The 25,385-nt window shown below is 40.8% G+C and overlaps 1 protein-coding gene across 2 annotated transcripts in view; it reads left to right on the forward strand.

Annotated features, from left to right (window-relative positions):
• Positions 1 to 15,080, forward strand: part of AGPAT3 (1-acylglycerol-3-phosphate O-acyltransferase 3) — a 100,253-nt gene extending 85,173 nt beyond the window's left edge. For both annotated transcript variants that reach the window (XM_064497090.1, XM_064497099.1), the window contains 5 exons: positions 1,298 to 1,451; positions 1,904 to 2,006; positions 5,422 to 5,497; positions 7,802 to 8,000; positions 8,611 to 15,080. In XM_064497090.1, the coding sequence (XP_064353160.1) occupies positions 1,298 to 1,451; positions 1,904 to 2,006; positions 5,422 to 5,497; positions 7,802 to 8,000; positions 8,611 to 8,699 (621 nt within the window). In that variant the 3' untranslated portion in view covers positions 8,700 to 15,080. The remainder of the gene's footprint in view (positions 1 to 1,297; positions 1,452 to 1,903; positions 2,007 to 5,421; positions 5,498 to 7,801; positions 8,001 to 8,610) is intronic.
• The last annotated feature ends 10,305 nt before the right edge of the window (positions 15,081 to 25,385 follow it).

Below are 25,385 nucleotides of genomic sequence, written 5' to 3' on the forward strand. Positions count from 1 at the left end.
GTCCCATGCTTTAGTTCAGAAGAATCACTGCATGATGGAGTAGTCAGGATGGGGATGTTTTATAAAAGAGAGCTTGAATTTAAGTGTGTAGGCCAAGGCTGAAGTATTACATGCTATACCTTGTGCTGTCCTAGCCATTCGTCTGTGGAGATGGGTTAGGTGTTCGTGATGAATACTCCCCAAAGGGCCAAATGGAGATTGCACAGCCAGCTTCTGTTCTGCCACTGCTCTGGCATTTCTAACTATTGTGTTTGGCTTTGCAGTTTTAACGTTCATTTAATTTACCTTTTATGGTGCACAATACGTGTACATGCTACAAAGAAAAAGTCGAGACACCACAGTACTGTTGAGCAACAGATGTATAGTGACTCATTCAGCAAGCCTTGCTTTTGAGTTGCAACATTACAGCATTGCACCATACTGCTGTGGGAAAGGGTAGTAGCTGCCTTCCCTTCCCCTTTCCCTTTCCCCCGGCAATGGCCTGTCTGCAATGCAGAGGTTTGTGCTCTGGAACGCAGCAGTGTTTCCTGAGGTAAAATGAAGCCACAAGAGGAATGAGGTCCACCATTCAAAAAGGCCAGGGATAAACAGAAATTCACCTCAGGGCGCTCAGAAGAGTTTCATCTGCTCTTGGTGTTGCTTCTGGTCTGTCTTGAAAGTACAGCAGAGGTAATACAGAGGCTGGAGAAGGACAGACCCATGTTTTGTGCTGCTTGAAGTTAGTATGGGAGGATTTCAGTGTTAGTAGTTACTCAGGATACAGTCAGACTGGTGATTTGCAAGGTGAACAAGGTAAAGGTTTTAGGGAAGGCACCACTTTTTCTGAACACACCTGAGACAAATACAGAAAGAAAAAACAGAAAAGCTTTCAGGCAGACAGGTCTGTCTTCAGATGAGTAATTCTAGTTGTATACAACAAATTTTAAATGAAGTAGTTAGTGACTAATGTTTTTTCCAGAATTGGTTGTGTACTGATGTTTGGATTGCTTTCTCTGATTTGCAGTCTAGTCTACCACCAGCCAAAGCTCTTTTTTTTCTGCAAGTGAACATTTCATGTATAACCATTTGGACTTTTGCAGTCTTAAATTTATGACCAGTGTTGTTAAATTTAATCTATTGTGAATGAGTTGTGAGGTGGTGTTTATGCCTGATATGTAATGAATAAATCAGGCAACTGAAGTGTGTCTGTGTGTATGCGTGCTTGCACCTGTGTATCTTGCAGAAATTTTCAGTGTTCTGCTTGGTTTCTTCTTGTGATCACAGGTTATCTTTATTTTCTCCTTTTGTCATGTATTAGTTTCTCCTGTACTGTGAAGGAACTCGTTTTACAGAGACCAAGCATCGTATCAGCATGGAGGTAGCTGAATCCAAGGGGCTGCCTAAACTGAAATATCATCTCTTGCCCAGAACCAAAGGTTTCACCACTGCTGTCCAGTGTCTCAGGGGAACAGGTATTGTCAAGCTGTTATTTGTTCCTGACATCAACTGTAATATGTTATTTAGTATACCGTGTTGTATAGCACGGTTTAGTATACTCTGGTTTTTGTTATGTCCATTATGATTAGTGAGTTAGCAGTAATAAACATTCAGCATGTTAACCTTAATTTGTGCCACATAACTCAGATATCAGTCTTAAAAAATAATAAAGTCCTCATCTATGTCATTGTTGCCTAGTTCATCAGGTCTTGTTGTCTTTGGTACCACACGTGCTGCATAGATGGGAATGTCAGGTGGCTGATGTAGATAAACACCATTTTGTGCTTACATATTTTGAAGGACTCTGTTGCCTGACGTCATTAATGCAAAGCTTTCATGAGGCCCTGTTGCTGTCTAGTGCAAGGATACTGGCAACACAGTTGCTAGAGATGCTGGTGTAACAGCCATTTTTTCTTTTTTGCAACAGTTTCAGCAGTATATGATGTAACACTAAATTTCAGAGGAAACAAGAACCCGTCTTTATTAGGAATTCTTTATGGAAAGAAATATGAAGCAGATATGTGTGTAAGGTGAGCATATCATGATGGAGGTGAGCCCTAAGATGCTAAGATGCTTGCTTTGGCATGTTGAAGTGTGTTCAAATTTTAGAGGGAAATATCCTCTGCCATAGTCCCCTTTTCCTTGTCCTTCAAATTTCTCTGCAGGCCACAAAGACCTTTCTGTTTTCCCCTTGCTTTGTTCCATTTCTGTGTTTGAGAGCCAATGACATCACCCAGCAAGACAGAGAGCACTGGGTAGACTTTCGGAGCCTGAGTATGTCCACACTGTCTTTTCAGGTTTTCCTCAAATTTTGTGAAGTGAGGACACTTGTCTGCTCTTTTCCTTTCTCTGCTGGGAACAGAAAGCCAAGTGTTCTGTCCCCTTCCCAGTCCTTTGTGAGCATGTGTGTCGTATAAATAGCCTTTCCAACAAGAGCAGTCTCTTGTAATAAGTGGTGTAAAGGTCCTTACTGTGCCAGTTTCTCTCCTTTTCTCACATGGCTTGATTAGCAGATTAGAAGTTAAATACTACTGAAATTCAAACATCATATGAATGTGGTAGTTCATTCCTTACAGTTGGGCTTTTGCCTAAAAGAACAACTCCTAATATCTCTCTCCACACAACATATGCACATGCGTACACACTTTCCCTCTCTTGATTTCTGCTTATTTGCTTCAGCTTTGATGGTGTCCTTGTGATCATAGTAGCTTTGACCTTACCTGTTGAATTTCTTCTTTTCCATTTTGGACTTGACAAATGTCCTAGTTGTTCTTTCCATAGCTCTTTTGACAGCTCATCATTTGTGCCTTTTTGGGGGCTTAAACCACACTTTGGAAAACATTACTACATTCTGGTGATGAGGTTGATCACGTTTAAAAATTAAAAAAAACAACTGCCACTTCCCCCACTCCACCTACCTGGCCTTGGGTCTGTGCACTGCAGATGCATGCTACTGTCCTTTAATGAAAGCTGATGTGTCATGCCAGAGCCTCCAAGGGTGAAAGGTGGTGGGAAAGCACACTGATTATCTGTGGTGTCTAGGTATAGCAGGAACAGTTTTGTGACAAAAAGCTAGCCCAGGGAAGGCAGAGTGCTGCAGCCTGAATAGGGAAGGACTCACATTCCAGTGCTGCTCTCTGGTACTGTGCAACTTCCATGAGATTTTAGTCTTTCATCTGGAAAGGCTCTGGACGTGGAGGGGAGAGAGATTCACGCTTGGCAGAAATATTGCTGATGAGGAGTGGATGATTTGTAAAGTGAACAACCTAACCAACACATTAGGCATTTGCCACATATAATCTCATGCTGATGGTAGATGTGCATTGCACGTCTAACTAGGTCTGGGATACGCATGCATGGATGTACATAGGTATAATTATACACTGAAGAGTGGTTGTATCCAGTTAAATATCCTCTAGCTTGCTAATTGAGATGCACGTTGGTCTTATTTATTGGTGAGGCAGTGGGAAGAAAGAGGAGGAATGTAGTCTTCAATAGTCTTGGGTTTATAAAATTCTATTGAAGAGCAATGATGTTGTCAGGTGAAATTACTAATGGTACCCTGTTAAAGAAACTAATGACTATGTTGCTCAGATAATTTTGTTTTTAAAATCTGCTTGTGGCCTGAATCAATCTTCTCAAGATACTTTTCCACACTTGAAGCTTTTTCTGTCTTTTGGGGAGGATGCCATGACATTGAGGAAACTATTTTTACAGTCTTTTTGCTGAAAATTGATTGTGTCCTTAATGTGCCGACTTGGCTTAGATCAGAGAAAGGAAGCATATAATCTCTTGGTTTTTGGTAAAATGTATATGCAATTACCTGCACAGACATAAGAAGTTTAGCTTAACTGCAGATGATCTAGTCTTCCTTCTGGTTGGCTCCTGGAGCCATAGAAAACATTATCTAAACTACCAAATGTCCTTGCTGTGAGTACCCTCTTATTGTGATCTCAATAGAGTGACAACTTTAGCAGAGCTTTCAGCAAATGACTTCTTACCGAGCTTTTATTGAGCGTTATTTGTATTAATTGAGTGACTCTTCCTGTTAGAGCTATTGAAAGGAAATCTGTTAAAAAAAAAAAAAAAAAAAAAAAAAAAAAAAAAAAAGACTAGTGTTTGACTGGTTTATGGGAATGCAGAAATATATTAGATGCTTTGGGCTTATGAACTGGGCCTAATCCTTGGCAAACCATCTCTGGCTTGTTTTTTCCCAGTGGTATCTTTCTGCTAGGCTCAGTGAATCATTAATTTGGATACTCCCTGTCCCCTCTGAAGTTGCTATGTAACTACAAATAATTGAACCTTATGCGCTTTGGCTTTTCAAACTGAGCTGTCCTAGAAAGGTGGCCCACAATAGTGTACCATCTCTTGCTCTGAAATAAGACTTGCACTTTCCAGGTTTCCTGCTGATCCCTGTACTTCTGATTCTTAATATGGGACACAGTAAAATACCTTCCCCTGCTGCTACAGACTCATAGGCTTCAGTTTATTTAGTGGGAATCTACTCCCTAACTGAACGGTAGCAAGTAAGTTTTATCTGGGATCACTGTGCCTGGAGTCGTCCCAGAGATCGTACTCTTGCTCTTACTGCCCTGCTGTCAGAGAGGGCTGAGACTGTTCTGGCATTGTCAGAACTGCTTCCAGGTTGAGGGTAGAAGGTGTGTGTGCTTGTCCTCTACATGCCAAGCGACTTCTGTCTGAATTGATCCTGGACTCAGAGATGTGCCACTGAGAAAGGAGATGATCCATTTGTGAGTGTGCTGATGGCATAACCCAGAATTAAAAGATTGCAGGAAAATGGGGTGGCTCTTCACTGCTAGAAAGAGACTCCTAAAACCCTCCAGGTTCCAGGCGAGGTCAGGTCAGTACCCAGGGTTATGCATAATTTCTGTATGTACCCAGAACTGTATGCCTCAATCTGCAGGGGCAGAGAAGCAAAGAGAGAAATGAAGTCTCTGTGAAGTAAGGTATTTTCCTTAGAGTTGATACAAACTGAATTTTTAAAACACCCTCCCACTCCTCCAAAAATGTTTTTTTTCTCCACTAACAAATTATAGTGAACTTTGTCCTGGGTTTTGTCACTTGTTTGTTTTTTTCCCAGTTCTGGATATCTTGGTCTGAACTCATTGGGATTCAGCTGGTGATGGCTCCACTGAGGGAACAGCAGCGTTTTAATGGGAATGCTTGTTTTACTAATGTGCTCTGAAATTGATGGGAGGTTGTGCAGTTTCTTTTGTTTTAGGAATCTGAGTTTTTAGATGGAGAATCAGGGGTTGTTTAACTCCCAGATCTTCTCCACACTTAAGAACTCTAATGCCAGCAGTTAGTGTTACCCCCTGCTTGTGCCTGATATTCAATGGAAGATCTTCCCTAGAAGAGGTCTCAAGTCAAATACCTGGATTTTTCTTTAATTCTCTTCTCTAAATCTCTCTAATAAACCAGGAGATTTCCTCTGGAAGATATCCCTCAAGATGAAAAGGAAGCTGCAAACTGGCTTCATAAGCTTTACCAAGAAAAGGTAAATGGCTTTGCTGTCTCTATTTTAGGACTTTCACAGGGGCAATGTGTTCAAGAACTGGGTAACGCACACTCCTCCATTGGAAGGAGAGAGGAGATGAGAATATTTTGTATAATTTGGCAGCCATTCCTCAAATTGCTGGGAGGAGCACTGCAAACAAGCTCCGAGGGAGCCCTGTCCTTGTGTTCTCAGCCACAGAGGGGTGGCTAGTAAGTAGGTCTCAAATTGCAAAGAAGCACTATGGGATTCAGAGGGAAACCCAGGCTGTGGATGACTAATCTCAGTCCACGATCTTTTTATGTTCTTCAGCTCTTGGGTCTCTGTCATGCATTTCTAAAAGCTCCATTTCCCCAACAGATGATTTTAGCCACTCAAGAAGAATGATAACTGTATGTCAAGGGCAGCTACTCTTGGCTCTGAGCCACAGTTGTCCTCTGCTTTCATTTCTTTTCTGCTGTCACTTTCCTTCTGCCTCCTTGTACTATCTCTGCAGTTGTGTGTAACATGGTACAGACAGTCCCTGAGATCTGCTGCCAGAGACTAGTGTAGCCCATGGTCAGAGGGTCTTCAAAGCGCTCAAAGCTTTTTCTCAATTCTTTTTTTTTTTCTTCCTTCCTTTTTTCCCTTAGATGGTTAATTTCTTGATGACAGATTTAAGTTCTGTGGGGAAGGGGAGAAAAACTGTACTTAAAGTTGCCCAGCTCTAAGGCAGGCTGGACTGGTGAACTTGAAATGTGTATCTTGATTTTTGTGCTGTCCCTGTGTGGGGGAAAAAACAGAGAAGCACAGAAACCTTGACTTTTGTGGGCTTTCTTCTGCTATGATGACCTGTGCTGCAGCATTTCCCAGTTTATGCTTAACCTGTAGGTAGGCAGCAGATTATTTGTAAGGGTCCAGAAGTTCCATTTCAAGTTTATTTTTGTTCATTTTAACCTAATTTGTTTGAGTAGGTAACCTCTAATACAATTCAGGGGAGAGAAGTTATCTTGCAAAGGGCAGTAATTATCTCCCTTCCTACTCCCTCCTATTAGCAGGTGCATCAGGCAGGTTTGTGAGTCAGTTAGTGTAATATAGGATTAGAGAGCTAAAAAGAAACCCTTCGGGGTCCTTGAATCCGGTCTCCTGCTATCGCAGATGTGCCATTGCGTAATTCCTTTGTAAAGAGGTTCTTGGATGTGAGAATTCCTTCTGAAACTCCCCAGTTTTGAGGAGCAAACATTAAGATATATTTTGCAAGGGGTTTCTTTCTCAATTTTGCTCCATCTTTGCTAAGCTAAGCAGACCCCCCGTGGAGCATTCCACTTTGCTGGGCTCTGTTCTTCAGACAGTGCGCTCTGTTTTGCCTCCAAATGGAGGGTTTGATGCTTCTTGCTGATGTTGGCTGTACCTCCATTCAGCTTTGGTGTCAGATGATGTTAGGGGAGATATTATTTATGTAGGTGGGTATTTATATATTGATCTTGTGGTGCTAGCAATCTGTTATAACTGGAATCCTTAAAATGTTCTTCCTGTACAAAGGGAACATCCTCAAAAGGATGTGTTATTGACAAGCAATGCTTTGAGCTTCTTAGCCCTTCTTAAGGGAAGCTAAAAGGAAAATAAGTGGGGAAAAAAATGAAAAATAGCTTTACTGAAGCCATCTGTGATATGTTTCAGGAGCATTCATGTAAGGTGAGGGCAGAATGTGCACATGCTGCTGCTCTGAGTGATAAGTTTCTTTGTTGCATCTGTCTACAGGCTCAGTTCAGGATCTAACAGCTCTGTTGAAGTTCTGTGGTTATGGCTGCATGTTTAAGCTTCTCTGGGCAAATTAGATGCCAGTATCTTTGCTTCATATTAATATGATGTCTGAGCCGGTTAGTTTGTGCTTTGCCTTGCTCTTTTGGCTGTACATGCAGCATTTTTCTGCTGTGCTTTACTAAATCATGCTGACCTTTCTGAAAATGAAAACAGGAAGGAAAAGCATCCAGCAAAGGGGCAGGCAGTGTCTGAACTGGCCTCTGGCCTGAAACTGCCCTGACTTCCTAAGAAATTAATAGAAAAGGTGAAAGCATTTGGTGGTGGAGAGACTGTTAGTGTTTCAGCTTCTGATTGTGGCCAAGATTTCCTTCAAAAGTCTAATACTGTCTTGGCAGTAGACGGAAATGCCCAAATAAGTGACAGCAGATAGAAATGAATGCCAAGTACTCTTGATGAGCATTTACCTCAGAAACAGTCCTTGATGTTGTCCTGGAGTTGACTAGATTTGGATTGTTTTGTGCAAGTATTATGAACTTGTTTTCTTCCATCTTCTCTTTCTCCCAGGATGCTTTGCAAGAGATGTATAATCAAGAAGGCATATTTCCCGGCCAGCAGTTTAAACCTCCTAGAAGACCGTGGACTCTCCTAAACTTTCTCTTCTGGGCCACAATTCTCCTGTCTCCTCTCTTCACGTTTGGCTTCGGAGTTTTTGCAAGTGGATCACCTCTTCTTATCCTTGCATTCTTGGGATTTGTTGGAGCAGGTAATAAAAGCTGAGGAGAAGATGCTAAGCCCAGAGTGACAAAACAGGATCCATTATCTCTGATAAGTTCAGTGTATCAAATAATATGAATGGGAGTTGCAGAAAACTATTTGGATAGAAATTGAGGGCCTGTTCCCTAGGCTTTTTATCTTATTTAGTATTCTGATTATTTGAAAAGCTTTAATCCAGGCAGGCTCATCTTTATATCTTAGGCAGTATCTTTAGCAGTGAATAGCAAGCTACTCTTGTATTCCAGTATTATGGTACAGGAAGGAGAGCGCAGTCTTACTGCACATCCTGTCTGTGATTTAAAAAAAAAAAAAAAAAAAAAAAAAAAGTTTCAGTTTGCAGGCTACCTGTCCAGTTAATCAACATGGGAGCATTAATGATATTTTTACATCTAGATTGTTGTCCTCTTTTAGTGACATCTGACCTGTGATCAGTCTGCAGCCTCATACGGTGCACAGGTGAAAATCAGTGTGCGATATGTAGATACTACTGATTTCAGACTTTGGATAACTCATGTTCATTCTGCTTGTGTGTTTGTGTGCAACTTTCTGAATGTTTTAACGGCTTTAATATGCCTTCCATTTCTCTGTTATATTTAAAGCTTCCTTTGGAGTTCGTAGACTGATAGGAGTAACTGAAATAGAAAAAGGCTCCAGCTATGGCAACCAAGAATTCAAGAAAAAGGAATAACTGACAGCTGCAGTTCAGCACATGTAACCAGACTGTGGTATCCAATTAACTTCAGTTAAAAAAAGAAAAACAACAACAACAACAACAAACACTTGGAAACTATCTTTTTCTTAATAACTGATGATTAATATTAATGAATAAAACTTGAGCCAAGAATGAAGAAGTTGGAGGCATCAACTGAAGAGAAAGCATCAACTTTCTGCCTGTTTAAGGATTACTGTAGTCAAACTATGGGAGAAAATCTGGAGGAAAAAAGAAACTAATTTTTCTTGCTTTGGGGACGTGGGAGTGGGAGGGGTAAAAGGGGGCATTGGACATGGCTGTGTGCATCTTCAGATGACTGAACACACTGGTTTATGTCAAGAGCACTACACTCACTTTTACAACAGGAGCCACTGAATGTTTCCTCTTGCTAAAGCCAACGTAATGTTTGTTGATTTCCAACTTTTTTAATTAATGCTCCAGGAAAAAAACAACCCTTCTTAAATTAATTGACAAATGTTCTTTGGGTTAGAGTCATTTTGGAAAGGCTGCGTTGTCATGACTACAGATGAAATCCTATTTGTATGTTACGCTGATACTTTTTTATTTTCAGGCAACATCTAACTAATTCTGTAATGCAAGAGAATGGATAGTGGAGTTTGGATGGAAGTAGTATGTTACTGACTGGCGCATACTATAGAACAGATTCACTAGTATTAAGATGGTATATAATTCTCATCATACCTCCTGCCAACTGCTCAAGGCTCAGTTTAAACTCAACATACTACTTTGGTCTTGAGTGTTGTTTGCCCTGTTTCAAATCATATGTGTATGTAACCTTGAATCTGTTTGAGCTTATTTTGTTTTCTGAATTAATGGTGAATGTGGGATTTGGAGTTGTGCAAAGAAGGAAGTTTATTCAATTGTCCTGAAGTTTCCTCCTTTTATTTCTGTTCATGTCTGTCCTCACTGAAGTCCCATTCAACCAATCTCTCTCAGTAAACTGGGAGACAGCAGCAGAAACCAGCACTGTAGTTTTCAAAAAGTCGTCTTTTACATGAAGTAACTCTAAAACATGAAGTAACTCTAAAAGAAGAGGTCGGTAGCAATCAGAGTTCAAATACCGGCATGTCTTGAACTTTTAATGGGAGTTTTGACATTGACTGGGGACAGGATCTTTCCCTGTGTGCTCTACCGATAGGCTATGCTGCACTTTTTACCTGGTTGTGCTTTAGATGTTAATGTGAAGTATATTGCAAGGTGAGCCGTACTGTTAAGCACTAGAGTAAGTTTGGGATCTCTTCAGGGATTTTAAATAACTTTAGTTTTGCTTGTTGATCTTTGAATTTTTTTCACTGAAAATTAGAGATCAGAATTGTGGCTGTACCTATCTTTTTTTTTTTTCTTTCCCAAACGCACATTTTGAGATTTTGTAGATTGCTGCTGTATGCATAGCTGGAGAATTATCTGCAGACAGATAGAAACTACCGATATGTTCAAGTCTGAAGGCCAGATCTGCATTTGACTACACTCAGAAGTTGGTGAAATGGGTTGCAGACACACAGCTGAGTGCAGAAGCTGACCCTCAAGGTCTGTCATTTTAACCCAGCTGTCACTAGACTATTTATCTCACTTTTGTAAAGAACAGATCTTATCAAAGCACTGATCATTATTTTCATCTTTGCTCTAGTAACCAAGATAAGAGAGTAATAATTTACCTTCTTTTCATATTTACTCTTAACTGTTTGAATGTAACCTCCTCTCCCACAGGTTTTTCTTTGTTTTCAAACATTGGAAGAGTAATTTCATAACTTAGAAAAATATTTTACTTGGGGCCATCAATCACTGTTCCATCATGCACTTAATTTTTATTTGTTGTCTTTTCAACAAGAGGATTTGAAGGATGTCCTGTGTTGTCTGTCTTGTGTTAGACCCACCCATAGTGCAGCATTGGACCAGCAGCCCCAGTGTTAGTATGTTGTGCTTTCTACCCCAAAAATTTCTGCCCTAAGCTCGGGGGTGCAAAACCCTTAAATGTTGGTGGAATTTGGAATATGCTTTGGGAATTGAGGAGAGCAGAGCCTAGCCATGACTTTGTTTTTCTTAGCAGATGTTTTTGCACTCTCCGTAAACACGGTTAGATTTCCAAATGCTGATAAAGAGAACTCTCAGATCTTCCTTTTTTTTTTGTTTTGATCAGAGGACCAAAACCAGTGGGCTTCTTTATTTTTCCTTTCACATCTATTAACTAATTCAGTAATGGATTTAATTCTTGCTTATTAGAAAGATGTTACAAATGCTGTATTCTTGCTTTCTGAAGATGATAAAGAGTATATGTAAATTGTACTGGTTTAGCAAAGTGAGGCTTGCAAAGCAAGCTGACAGTTGACTATGTTTTACACTTCTCTTTTATGCAGTATATTGAAGGGCATGACAAGAACGTCACAAAATAACTCCCTTAATGTTGAGAAGAGGGGAAATGCTTAAGGAGGAAGGAAATTAGTAGCCTTTCTCTTTATGGGATTCTTTTCTCCTCTTAGTGCATGTAACTCCCTCTTAGGAATCATGGGATTAGTGCATGTACATCAAGGGGAGAATAGTCAACGTTTCATATTTTCTTATCATAACTTATTAGACATGCATTGTTTTTAAAAATATAATAAATATATCATCATTTGCTTAAATTTTGCTCTTCTAAGCAGACATATCAGTAACCATTTGGAAGACTAAAATATACAGCAGTGCACAAAACAGTATAAAAACAGCACAAATCTCTTCATTTTAAATTTTATCTCATCAAATAGGGTTTTTTATACATATATAAATATATATATACACATACACAGAGTATGTATAAATTAACATGATGGGAAATAGCTGAAGTTAATGTCACTAATGAAGATTAGCAGGTGGCTTAGACTGGAAAAGTGAGCATAGATTTTATATCTTACACTATTTTTTTCTGTTTAATAGATCATAGCTTGTATATTTGACTACCAAGCCCTCTGAGAGCAATAATAAACAAAAATATATCATGTTTTTTGTCTTTGCTTTTCAACCATGCTGTCTGTAAGTTTAATAAAACTTAATGCTATAGGAGCATTTTCTCTCTCCACCTTTCAAAACTTTAATTTATTGCTTGATTGTTTAGATTAAATATCATGTTCTCCAGTTATGGACTTGCAAGCTGACTTTCTTGGAGCTCAGCGTTGACTCAGAAGATGCATGGTTTTGCCGAGTAAATATGGACAAATGCTATGCTCTGGGCCTTGGCAGCCTTATCGTTGTTATGAACAACAATGATGTTGCTCTGAAAGCAGGATTTGCAATTCCAAGATAGCATCATGTTGACTTACATCCACCTTGCTAAGAGCCTGGTGGGAGAGCTCTCAGACTGTTGGCTTCATGGCAACTCTCTGTTAGGAAGGCAGAAGAAGCTGATGCTGAAGAAGGATGCGTGAGGTATCTGGATAACTGGTATCCAGAGGTATTGGCTCAGTAGGAATTACCACTCTCCGTTGCTCACTGTGGGCTAAATGTGCTCTTGCAATTGACTTTGTGTTACTGAGTAAAGTTTTGTGTCAGGCACAAAGAGCATGAGCAATGTTCCTTTGTTCTGCTTTAACTTATCTTGAAGGGCTCTACACTTAATTGCTGACCAATGAATATGACTACTACCTTTGCCCTAATTGCCTAGTATTCACAGAAAAAGTGAATGTGTCTGTCTACTTACTTCTTCTGTGTGATACCACTTGTCTCCATCTACTGCTGTGTATGTATTTGCTTGCCTGTATTTTCTGCACATTGTTCGGTTACGACCACTCAGTGGGAGCTTGGAGCTTTCCAGCTCAGTCTGACAGAAGCCCTCTCGTGTAGCTTGAGCTTCTGTCTTCCTGAGTTTTGGCACTGGCTGATGGGCTTATTAGGTCCGAAGTGACGTAGTTGCGTTTAAGTCTACTGATGACACAACTTTGCTGCTACAGAGCAGAACTGTATTAGGGAAGATAAGTCCTACCCAGGCCTGCTCACAGGTGCCATCAGGACCTGCTAGCAGGACTCTCCCTGGTGTAGAGGAAATCCATCAGAGGGGATTAGCACATGGTCTTCACTGGCAGTTGGAGTAACTCGCCAGCAGGTGGTCAGTGTGTATTTGATAACTGCTAAAGTTACAGTTCCTGTCTGGAACAACCCCCAAAACTGGTTTCCTGTTTTCACTTCATGCACATTTTGCTTAAAGAAGTGTGGGGTTGAAGGCTCTTTCTTTTTTCTTTTTTTTTGTTAATGCTGAGTTCATGCTACAGAGTGAACAGAGTGTTTCAGATTGAAGCGTGATAATATTCACAGAGTTTGGCATCTTGGAGAAGTATTTACTAAGCAAGTCCAAGGCCGAGATGGACAGACTTAGCCCAAGCGTGTTTCATTCAAATGCTGCAGGCCAACACAGCTGAAAGTGAAAAATCCACTCCTGGTTCTCACCAAAAACTGGATACGGCACTGTGGCTCCCAGCGGCTCCTAGATGTCCATGCAGTGATGCCACTTGGCAGGAAGTTTCTGGTTCACAGCAGTCAATGTTACGTGTTCTGGTTTGTGCCTGTTAATAGAAGCCTGTCTTCATGGTAATGTTGATTCTGTACTTCGACGCAGTTTGTTGCGGCTGCTCGCTTCCTTCCTTTTGAACCCTTTGATCCAAAATGGGCTGCTCCAGAGCTGCCAGCAATGAGTGAAGCCAGGATTTGAGGCAGATAACAGTCATGCTGGGTTGCAACTTGCATAGCTTGAGAGGAAGAGGAACACAGAGAGACACAGCCAAATTCTTGCCCTGAAAAAATGGAATAATTGCCAGGAACTTTGTAAACAGAAGATCAGCATGTATGTGGGCAGGCAAATTCTGCTCTAATATGGTTGTGAAACTCTTTGCGGCCATTTACGAGGTAACTCTCACTACATTCATGTGACTGGGCTCAGAATTTGTCTTGAAGGGCCTATCTCCTTGTTGCAGATGGCAACTTTGACTCTGCCATGCTTCCCCATCTTTATCTTGAAGAATAGTTTATCTGACTTTTCTCAGCAATCTCTGTACCAAGATCCTCAGAGATTTTTTTTTTTAACATGCTATGATTTTGAAGGTGAATTTGGTAGAAGTCAGTGTTATTGGGTCTGTGTCGTGTTTGCTAGCCACCAGAAAATACCATGAAAATATCCCACACCTTTTGGAATTGGGAAGACGGTGAATTGGCATCCATAAAATAAACATCATGCTTCTTTTATCATTAGCCTCTCTAAGTTTATAGAACATTACCTGTGTTTTTTAAAATGTTATATCCATAGTTCCAAGCTACTCTTCAATTTTAGAAACTCGGAAAAAGTTAGTTTGTTCACTTTAACTTTTGAGAGTACTTGAATGTAGTTGATTCTATAATTCTCAAAAGCTTTACAAACTCCACTAGCAGAAGCAGCCATTCTGTCATTTATGTATTTTAAAAATTAAAAAATCAGAAACTGGGATATAATACTGCGTTTATCTAAATTGGCAGTGTCCTTTAATGTGGGGACCACCACTACTAATTTTCAGTCTTAAACATGTTTTATTTCTCTTTTTATTTTCACCAACATATTTTTTCAAAAAAAAAAGAAAACAATTTACCACTTACACTAAAATCTAATTTGAGAAGGGAGGAAGGATGGGCAGCACAGGTTAATTAGAAATGAAAATTTTTTCCAAGGCATGAAATGCTTATACAGACCTCATTTATTATGTGCATATGCATCTGCGCACACAGACAAGCTGTACCTATTTACATTATTTTGCTTCAGCTGCATCAGACCTATAAGTTGTGACAATTGAATGCCACTTGCCCGAAAGGCAGTATGCTACTGTAAACTGGCATGTTACTCAGTCATAATGATCACCAGCAAGTACTGTAGCTTTAATGAAAATTTTCTCTCTGAGAACACTAACCATACTTAATCTGATTGATTGTTACAAACTTGTAATTTGGGGGGAAGTATATGCACCAGATTATCATTATTAGCCAAATCTAATGAGTAATAAAACTGTATACAGGGTACACATTTACTGTGCATGTGTATATATTTTTGTACATTTTTACAGTTATTTCCTACACTTGATTTTATGACGTTCAGGAAAGATGCGTCTGAATCTGGTAAAAACTATTACAAAAAAAAAAAAAAAAAAAAACCACTGTCACCTACCATAGTTTCTAAAAGGAATTGTGCCCCAAATGAATACACAGATTTACAGTGCTATGCAAATATTATTTTGTAAGTTGTCTCTTAAATTTTGCTTAAGTAGTTCATGCTGTTTTTACTGAGCTTTGAGAAAATGATTAATGCAAAAGACTCATCTTGTAAAATAAAATAGCTTTGGCTGTGTGAGAGTACTGTATATTAGAATTTCATTCATGCTTTCAGTTGCTTATCTTAACTGTTTGTAAGTGAATTTGTACATAACATGCAGCATAGAATTTTTTTACTTGTGCTTAAATGAAGAAAGACTACTGCCAACATCTGGTTTTCTGCAGTGTTACTTAATCAGTAGCTAATATGTAAATGGAAGACCTGCATTCTTTTTGGTTTTTGCCAGTGATTTTTCAGAACTAAACATACACTAAGGGCTATTTTCTTTCTGCTTTATTTGTTTTTATTTCCATTTATGCTGCAGACTGATCCATGTGAGGGACACATGTCTGCAGTAATAATCTAGGTGGATCTTTTTGTTGAGGCTGGGACCCAGGGAGTAAATAACATTACTTCCATTCACTGCACTAAGAACTATGGAGGGAGTGTATATTACTGAGCATTCATAGAAACACTATACAATATTTTGCAAGACTCCTCAAAATGACCAAGACCGGGGGAAGGAATGTTTCTTTTTTGGAGAATCTTCCAAAGTTAATGGAAAGCTGTGTATGATCCAAGAAGCTAAAAGTCCAGCAGGGGAAGCTGGTTGTACAAATAGATGCTGCAGATTAAATCAATTTTTACATCTGACATCTTTCAAGTTTGTTTTTTACTGGAACATAAAGAAGGACTTTCACAGCTCCTCAGCTCTACTCCACATCATGCACTCCCACCTGAAAGCAAATCAACACTCAGTGGAAGATCACTTAAGACTTTTGCTCCCTTCCCCTAGATTTAGCAAAAGGCTGCCCAACAGAACTAGATCTTTCCAGCTTCTACCTCAAATACATTTGTGGCCTGCTTGTGTGACCTGCTTCTGCAACTGTTTGGTATTGAGCTAATATTGTCCTCTAAGATATTAGCTCTCTTCCTTCCTGGTATTTGTGCCTCTGAAAAATACCTGTGGTGATAACATGTTCCTCAGTCATCTTTTTGCTAAACTGCAAGTGCTGAGTTCTTCGATCTTCTCATAGGTTTTCCCTTCCCTGATTCCCCTGCTCCATGCATATTCTGTCCTGAAATAATTCAGCAGTAACACTATATGTTGTTGTACAGATAGAGCTTTTTGTTATGAAAGTATGGGCTCTGTTCCTAAGAGTATGCAAACTGTTATTATTTTTCTAGTTTGCAAAAACACAGCCTTTCTATCTCTACCTCTGCATTAAATCTCCTCAGATCCATAATTTGTTCTCAAAGGCTGATGGTTTTGATCTGGAACCCTCAATCCTCAGTTCCAGGATTATTTTTTTATCTTAAAGATGTTGAGGTAAAGGGTTGAGGTTTTTATCAGTGTAGCTTAACAAAGAATTCCTCTCATTAAAATGATATCCTTAACACACTCATGCAAAAGCCAACACATGAAAAGCAAAGCCAGCTGATGGTAGAACTCTTCCTCCCTTTGTGTTTTGTTGCCATGCACCACAGAAAAGACATTGCAGGTGTTCTGGTACCCCACCACGATAGGTTGATGGAGTAGAGCACAACTGCAATGCATGATGGACAGCACTGCATATGGTGGTTTGGAAACGGAAGAAAACATCTGCTACTCAGGTGGAGGAGTAGGGGATGATGTTGGGTGGTTCCTTTCTAGTGATCCCAGCTACATCACAGTGACTTTTATGTTATGGGAGCTTCATGTGTGTCCTCTTTTTATATTGAAACACAATAGGAAGTTGCATGTGGTGGTGGCCCTTTCTGGGTCTGGCCCTCCCAAATTAACATGATTCTTATGTATTTCACCCTTTTTCTTCCAGTACAGCATCTACTACTTTAATATATTTAGAGAAAACAACTTGGTTGCAGTATCCTCAGCACTAGACACAATAAGCTGCTACACTTTGAGTGAAGTTCGTGTTTCATGTGTGCCAGACTCCTAACGGCAGTTAAGTTGGGCAGAGGGCTTTTTCTGAGAGGGTAAGAGGGGGAGGCACTTTCTATGTACTTCTAAAACTGAAATTTGCTCTTGAGGGGCTGACAGTCTCAGTGCATCTGTGGAACAAAACATAAGTACAACAGGCTTTTTTTACAGGTACGTACAAGTTTAATAACTGCAGTGTGGTGTAAAGAAATACTTCTCTGGATTCTGCCACCCTGTGGCCTCATGTCCATGAACCTTCTTGGTATCGTTATACTCCTGCTGTGGTAAAGGTTTGCTCTGGACAGGGGTGAACCTGCTGCGTCTGGAGGTGCTGCTGCGCTCCCACTGCTGCTTGGGACAGGTTGGACGTTTGCTAGCTAGTGATGAAACCACCTCAACAGGAAGGCAATGGGGAAAGGGAGGTCATGGATGCTCTTTGTCGAGATTTGTGGCTGTAGGTGGTCAAAATGCTCTGGCACTTGCTAAGTGCCTGAGCCTGAGGAGGGTGGCTGGTGACAGTGCAGGCCTTGACCACGATGTGCCAGGAATGTGCTGCATGACCCAGCTCAGTGACCTGAGCACTGGAGGACAGCGATTGCCTGTGAAAATGGGGAAACGGAGGGAACTTCCCAGTCTGTTTCTTGCTCATGTATTAAGTAATAAAATATTCCTCCAGAATCGAACTATCCATCTTTCTCCTCTCTTCACCTCTAAATAGAAAGCTCAGCCTAGGTCACAGCTGACTATTACCTCACTGCTCATAGCTGCAGAAGGACTACCTGCTTCAGGTGTTTTTCATTGGTAGGCTCCAATTGCACCTGTGCCACATGCTGTTCTTCCATGCATTTCCTTGGTGTGTATTTGAAGTCACTCCCACTCACGTAACGTCATAGCTCAGTGATTGCACTAGGCCCTCTGTTTGTGCCCTGTGCCTTAGGATTACTGTCCAAGGTAAGCAGCAACAAATTTACCCCAGCATTGTATCAGCCATGTCTTTTGGTTTTTTTTCTCTTCTGGATCTAATTTTGGTTCTATCGTCAGTTTGTTTTTTATGTTTTGTTACGCTCTGTTTAATCCAAGCACAAGGATGAAGGATCCTTTACCGCTAGATCTTGTCATGTTTTTTTCCTAAAACTTGCAGAACTGGGAATAGCAAGGTAATGATGCAAAGTATTTTTATAACATTTTTCACTTATGGCTGTCTGGACACTTCTAAAGCTAGCAAACATTACTTTTCCCACATAATTCATCTCAAAATTAAGTATTGTCTGGTTTCCAAGCCCTGCATAATCTTGACCAGGTAAAATGAAGGGAGTGTTGCAATATATATGCAGACAGCCCAAATAATTTATATGGGACCAGGAACAGGATAAAGAGGTCCGTGTTATGTTTAACAACTTCTGCTGAGAAGTACAGTTTCCCATCCCTGCCCCACCTCTCTATAACATATTTGTGATCAAATGGTTTCAGTGCTGAATCTTTCTATAGAATTAGTGGTTCAAAAGGTCCTACCTGTAAGGCATTAATACACTAACAAATGGTCTGGTACAGGTGACATTAAGTCTCTCCTCACTGATAAAGCTTCCAAAAATAGATTAAAAATTGGAAACAAAGATCTTATTTGCAGAGATATTGGTACTTTGGAGTTATGAGGTAACTTCCTGACAGCAAACTAATCCTCAGAGCACTGTGAGGAGTACGCAGTAGGTTTCTTTCTTACAATCAGGGACACGTCAAAACCATGGCTCAGTGATTTTTTTTTTTTCCAAGGCCCTGGGATAAAGGGAGTGAGTAGTGTGTGTGGGGGTCTCTGCTTGCAGTTCCACTGATAAGCTATTTGTGACAACCTGCACGTAAAAGTATCACTTTACGTAGTAAAGGAAAGTAACTGTAATGAAATTCTGCACTCAAATTTCAGTATTTGGAAAACCTCCTCTTGTGTGCTCCAAGGACACTTTTTTCAAAATTAAAGGTCATTTCTAAATATAAGACATTTAACTAGAAATTATAACCTGTGTGTGTACATAATAAATGCAGAATGTACCATAGCAGTACTTCTCAGTCTGAGATAGAACAAGAAGTCTCAGATAGAACAATCAGTTGAATGGAATTTGTATGGCGTTTGCACTTTACATGAAAACCTACTCTGCAGATCAAATGATTTACCTTTAAAAGCCCTTGTGATGAGATTATATTTTTTCTGTGCCATGTGCAGTCTTGCACAAGGATTACAAATGCATTTCAAGGGTCATTCTCTCTGTGGGTACCTAGTTATAAGCCACGGCTGGTACTTGATCACCTCTTATACGTACAGCCTGACATTTTTGTAAGAAACTCTGAAGTAATCCGTGCATAAGAACTGACATATTTTTACAACACTGTAGCGTGCAAAGTGGAGCCATGTACGAAACAGGCAAAGAGAATGAGGAGAATCCTGGCAAGGTCGCTCGACACAGCTGCAACAAATATCCTTTTATGGACCTAGTGAATACTGCGGGTTTTAGTACTGTGAAGCTGGTTTGCAGTATGCCTATGGTGGCTGATTTTAGCTCCGCGTGATTTTAAATTGCATTCTCCCATATCAAAAGCAGAGGATCACAGATGCTATTTTTGGGTTATTTCATTGTTCCTATGGAATCTGATTCTGTAAATATGTTTCAAGATGATGAAAAGGGAGGCACATCTCAGCACAGTGCCTCTTGGGAAGGCAAGGTACTGAGTTATGAGTCGTATAAAGGTGATTATACAGGCAGCTACTGCATGTACGTGTCTGGATCCAACTCAGGCAGCTCGGTCTTGTTTCTTATGCTGCCGTGGTGTCCCCAGATGTGCCACTCCTTGCAGCTTTCCTTTATCCCTGAGTAAGACCCTCAGTAGGAATAAGCCTATGAGAATATGTCTCCATCTTGGCCCTCCCCTAGAAACTGGCCAAGAAATACTAACCCTCCTGAACAGTAACCAGAACCCCCTTGCTGGGCACCTGCAGGAAGCCAGCGGATGCAGACCAGCCCTACAACCCAGGCATGGTAGGACAGCTCTAGCTGGCTGACTGGCACCTCGAGAGACAGATCAAATGGTCACAAAGGAGATAAAATTTTGGACTGTTGCCACCTATTTTTCAGTATCCTGCACTGGATCTAGTCTGAGTACGGTTTGCCCTTGCTTGCTTTTTATATGAAGATAGCCCCTGGTTTGCCTTGAGGTGGTGTTGCTGGGGCAGGCATTCCCGGTCAGTTTGCTTGAACACTCTCTGCAAAGGCAAAGCACGCTGTTTCCTAAGGCGCTTGCTAGAAAGCAGACTACCAAAACCACGCCACCTTGCCATCTGCGTTAAGTGCTTTTGCATAGACACAGACACACAACTGATAGAATTAGGATACAGCGAGCAGGCTCCCAGGGGACTGGCGACAAAGAAAACGGTAAAGGGCACAGTTGACTTTGGTGACAAGTTGTTTTTCTTTTTTCACTATGACTTGTGATTTGAACTGCCTTTCTTTTTCATCTTGCTGATGTAGGGAAACATTTGCAAAAGCTCAATTTAGCAGTGCCCTAGTTGCCTCATGACATCTCCTTTATTTACTTGTCCAATGAAGTAACAAGCAGCCATGTGATTGCTCCATTTATGAGGAAAATCAGTGGAAGAGAGAAACTAGACAGGGTCTAAGAACATGTACAAATCTTCTCCCACCTTGGCTGCAATGCAGTACAAACTCTGCAAGTATTTTCAGGAAAATGCTATTTCTTTTCTCATTCCCATCGGCTCAAAGCTACTTATCAAAGGCAGGGAAGTGCCACACACTGCCGTTTTCAACCTTTTAATTTGTCTCTGACCAAATTACATAGTAGACATTAGGACTGCGAGTTGTATCATTTAATTGTAGACCTCTACAGCATAGATATACCTGTGTGTATACATCACTGATTGTGCACATATTCAGTTGAGTTCCTCCTGTGGTGTCTTCTCTCTGCTTAAAATGAAAATTTTAAGTAAAATTCACCTATGCTTTCAACTAGCTGTTTACAAACTTCGGACAGGGTTAGTCAAGGAAGCAACCTGCAGTTCCTAGCATGTTACCCACACTTTTACGAACCAAATGCCAAATTATCCATAAATAGACTTTCCTGCAGAAGTGTATTCTGGATTAGGCATCCTCTTTGGTTATTGCTTAACAGCATTGCAAATCATGCAAGACTCTCCACAGAGCAAATGTCTCTGCTGGTTTCCTGGAGGTGTCTATCACACTTCTGTGCGGCATTACTCAGTGCTGAGTAATGACAGTAATAATGAAAATTAATGAAAAGCCATGGCTGTGCCATGAAGAACTCAAAATCCCACTTCCAACCTGATTTCACTGAACAAGGAGAAAAGAGGATGGACTGTGAAGAGAGTGGTGCTGTGGGAAATGCAGATACTCCTCTTCCCATGTGCAATTTGGTTAATTCGTCAAAACTAATAAACCTTTCTTTTTCCTGCTTACTAAAGGCTTGATCCTGCCACTTTCCTGTTCAACTTAGCCTGTGAATAGTCCCACAGGCCCAGTGGTACACATCCTGACTAGGGCATTACTCAGCACTGTGGTGAGCTTCCTGCAGGTCCTATTAGACTCCCAGACTCTGCTATCCCATGTATATTGGGCCAGTCAGATACTTAGGGGTTGCGGGCCAACATCTGGAATAGTACACCCACAAAGTATAAAAGTACCAAACTAGTGTTCCCCCCCCCAAAACCTTTGTGCCCTCAAGGTCCAGCTGGAGAAAAACATACTTAAAGAAATGCTTTGTTTTTTTTTTTTTTGAAACGGGAAACCTAATTTCACAATAGCTTGTCAGTTAAGTGAGGTATCTATAGGAGCCAATTTCTATAAATTACCTTCAAAGTCATATAAAACACTATTTTTCAAAAAGGAATTTTTTTCTACACCATAAAATTTTAAAAGCCCTGGTATCATTAGATGTCAAAACATCAGATTCAAATGTTGCATTCTCACTGGCAGGAATCTTCCCTTTCCATTATTACCAAGTCTATGTTTTTAAGTTTAATGGAAGAAACATCCACCAAGCCTCACTGACCGTGTGTCTCAAGTTGGTGTGGGAAACCTGCAGGATGCAGTGCAACTTACACTGAGGCCACTCGCTACTAGAAGCAAAACTAACGTGAATCCCTAGAGAAGGCCTTCTGCCAGTGAAGAACTGCAGAGAGCATGGTGCTCAAGGAGAAAAAGGAGACTGAATAAAACAAATCTAGAAAAAAAAACCTGTTTCCCTGCCCTGCTCCCGTGTGTGTGCACAGCTAGGAACAGACATCTCCAGAGAGTGATTCATCTCACCTGCATATTTAAGTAGGATTAATTCTGGTAAATACCTGATATCAGTGGGAGGTCCTCTTGATGGTGATTCAGTCTCTTCACTGGCACTGATGTTTCCTCCATCACTCTGGGGAAGTGTAAGCCCTTTTATGGTGGTTTCCAGAACAGAGGACAAGGCTGTGCCTTTTTCCTTCTGGTCAATGCTCTCCGCTTTATAATCTAGGCAAGATTTATGGAGCAGAATATGGTGTCTGCTACTCATTTGGCCATGAAGCATTTCCATTTAGATAATGCCACTTAAGATGATGAGCTTATTTGAGCTAAATCCTGTTCAGTCCACTGTGGTGATTGGAGGCATGCATAATTGTCTCCTGAGAGATTAGCAGCTAGAAAATTGCCTCATATTGCCAGTATGGCTAGAGTATCTCTGCAGGCAAAAGAGGACAGTAGACTGAGGACTGCAGGCCTAATGGTGACCCTCTTCTGCCCCAAGTCTCCATGTAGCGAAGCAAGTTTGCAGGTTGCGGGAGTGCAGTCCACCGTGCCGTGGAGCAGAGCCGGCTCTTCTGAGGCTTCCCAGGGGAAGAGAGAACTTCCCCTTGTGGTTAATACTCTCTTCACACAACCTCTTTATGTGTAATGTTTGAACAAGCAAGGCTAACTCCTTTCACGCACAAGTAGGGTTTCTTTCAGCTGTAAAGTGTTCCTTAAAGGAATTGCACAAAAATGAGGCATAAGGAGAATGCAGTCAATGCTAAATGGGCAGGCTAAGCAATCCTTATGCCTTTGTTAGGTCCTTTTCCCTGTTTTACTACTCTGCTCCTCCCATATGCATAATCATGCAGTTCCCATCATTTAGAAAGCTTCATTCCCAATCTCGAGTATTTTAAAGGTCTATATTATTCCTCTTTTTTTAAATAAGTTGAAGGTTTTCAGTACGGAGTATTTATTGGGGTCATAATGGCATGACCTGCTTCTTAGCCAGTACAGAAGGGTGGGGGAAAGCAAGCATTGCTTGCTTTTCTGCCAGCAGGTAGATTCAGAGCGGGAACTCGCTAACTGGGCATGGCAAACAAGTTTGCCTAGGGAATCCCATATTTCCTATCTGATGAACTTAATGTTAATTGTCCATGAAGGGAATGAAAAGACTTTCTCAAACTGCTAAGAAATGCTTATGTGAAAGAGCTTTTGAATATTCTGAAGCCATGAGGTGCAGACAAGATGCAATTATACGCTCTGTAGCGGAACCCTGTATTTTTGATGAGAGACATTTGCTCAGACCAGCAAGTCCCATGTCACATTGGAGCAAACAAACAAACAAACAAAACCCCAGAACTGCAGCACCCATGATGGAAAACCTGCAAATGTGCTATTTCCTGAGACTATGCAGTCTTTTGCTGGCAACCGTACAAGAAGGCAGTTGGCCTATCTAAATTAAGTACTGCACATAATGGAACAGAAATTATTCTCGTTAACTTCAATGCGATAATACGGTTAGGGAGAACAAATCGCTCTGAAGCAGTATTTTTTTTTCTTACTCTCAGAGGGCTCTCTCAGCAAAGGAACCTCTGGAGCTAATATTAGGTCTGGGAATTTCAAAGGCACTAATAGGATTAGGCACATGACTTCCTTTACATTCTAATGGGAGTCAAGTGTTTATTTCCCTTGGGCTCCATTGGGATCCCAGCACGGATTCAGAAGCAGCACCCAGCATGTTGGTACACCCAAATATACCTCTCTAGCTTTCCCTAGAGAAGGATGTATTTACTAAACCACCTATCAGAAAGGTGAACAGCTCTTTTTCACCTGCAAGAGGAAACCTGTTCTCATATATGAGTTATCTCATTTGTTTTTTTCTAAGCTTACTCATAGCTCAGCTCCAGTTTGGTGTTTAGGGCAAGGTTCATGGTGTCCTTCCATCTTAAGCAAGCTACAGAGCACAGCTGAAAAAGACTGTAATACAGGATGGTAAAGGTAGTGCACACTCGTTTGCAGTGCTGCTAGAGGACTCTGGATATAAGTAGCATCATCCTTTAGATATATTTACAGCCTTAATATCTGGGGAGGGAGAGGGAAGTTCACAGCAAAAATGAATTACAGATCTCCACATCCTTTCTCACCAGTCAATCATCTCTCGTTTCACAACTGTATTGGTAACTTTATTACTAAAAGCACCAATGTCTATAGGGTCAGACTGAAACAGAAACCTGTGGCACTGAAAGCCCATGCTGCCTGTCTTTATGATCTCAAAGTCTATGGCACTTTTGTGTCCCTCCTTGCTTAGTCCTCTTTCTTCTCTGCAAAATCACCTATGCGCTGAGACTAAAAGGCAGCAAGTTTCAATTTAGTACCTTTCTGAGGGGTACTGCCATCACAGCATTTCAGGTATCAGGCCTTTTCTTTGAAAGTGAAGGCTGGTGTAAACAGAGCATCTTACCATTTGGTGGTGTTGCAAGAAAAAAGTCTCCTCCCAATGGAACGCACTCTTACAAATGTTTGGGGTATTGAAAAACATACAGCCTCTGGGCTGCAACACAAAACCAACTTCATGCTTCTCATTCAGCAAGGGATTAAACCAAAATCCACCTGACTTGGGGAGAGAGAGAGAGAGAGAGAGAGAGAGAGAGTGTTCATACCTTGTCTCTTCTAATTTTGGGAAGTTGCTACCACACTAATAGGGGTAAAGCCAGAAGTATGGGTCTGAGTGCCATTGCCATCTCCAGGACAGAAGGGAGCAAAGCACGAGGGGTAGCATAGCTCCTATACATTGCAGGCTTATGACACTGACAAGTTACCAGACTAGAAATGCATACCTTAGCTAAAAAGTAGCTATTTCGCACCTGTTCTGCAGGGTACTGCCCTCCTCTACCTGCTAGGGAATGTTTGGGTGGAAACATTCAAAATCACAGAATTAAAAGAAAAAGGCGAGACCACACATACTCTTGAAATCAGAACAACAAGCTTGTTTGCAGTATTTTCAAAATTAAGTCCAAGGACATAACCATCTCTCCATGCTCTGTTTCTATTTTTACCACTTCAGGGCCTTATTTTACTCCATGCCTACTCCCACACAAAAGCACATTTGACATCTGCAAAACTAGATTCCAGTGCACATTTAA

This window comes from Dromaius novaehollandiae, chromosome 1 (assembly GCF_036370855.1).
Source record: "Dromaius novaehollandiae isolate bDroNov1 chromosome 1, bDroNov1.hap1, whole genome shotgun sequence".
In the NCBI taxonomy this organism is placed as follows: domain Eukaryota; kingdom Metazoa; phylum Chordata; class Aves; order Casuariiformes; family Dromaiidae; genus Dromaius; species Dromaius novaehollandiae.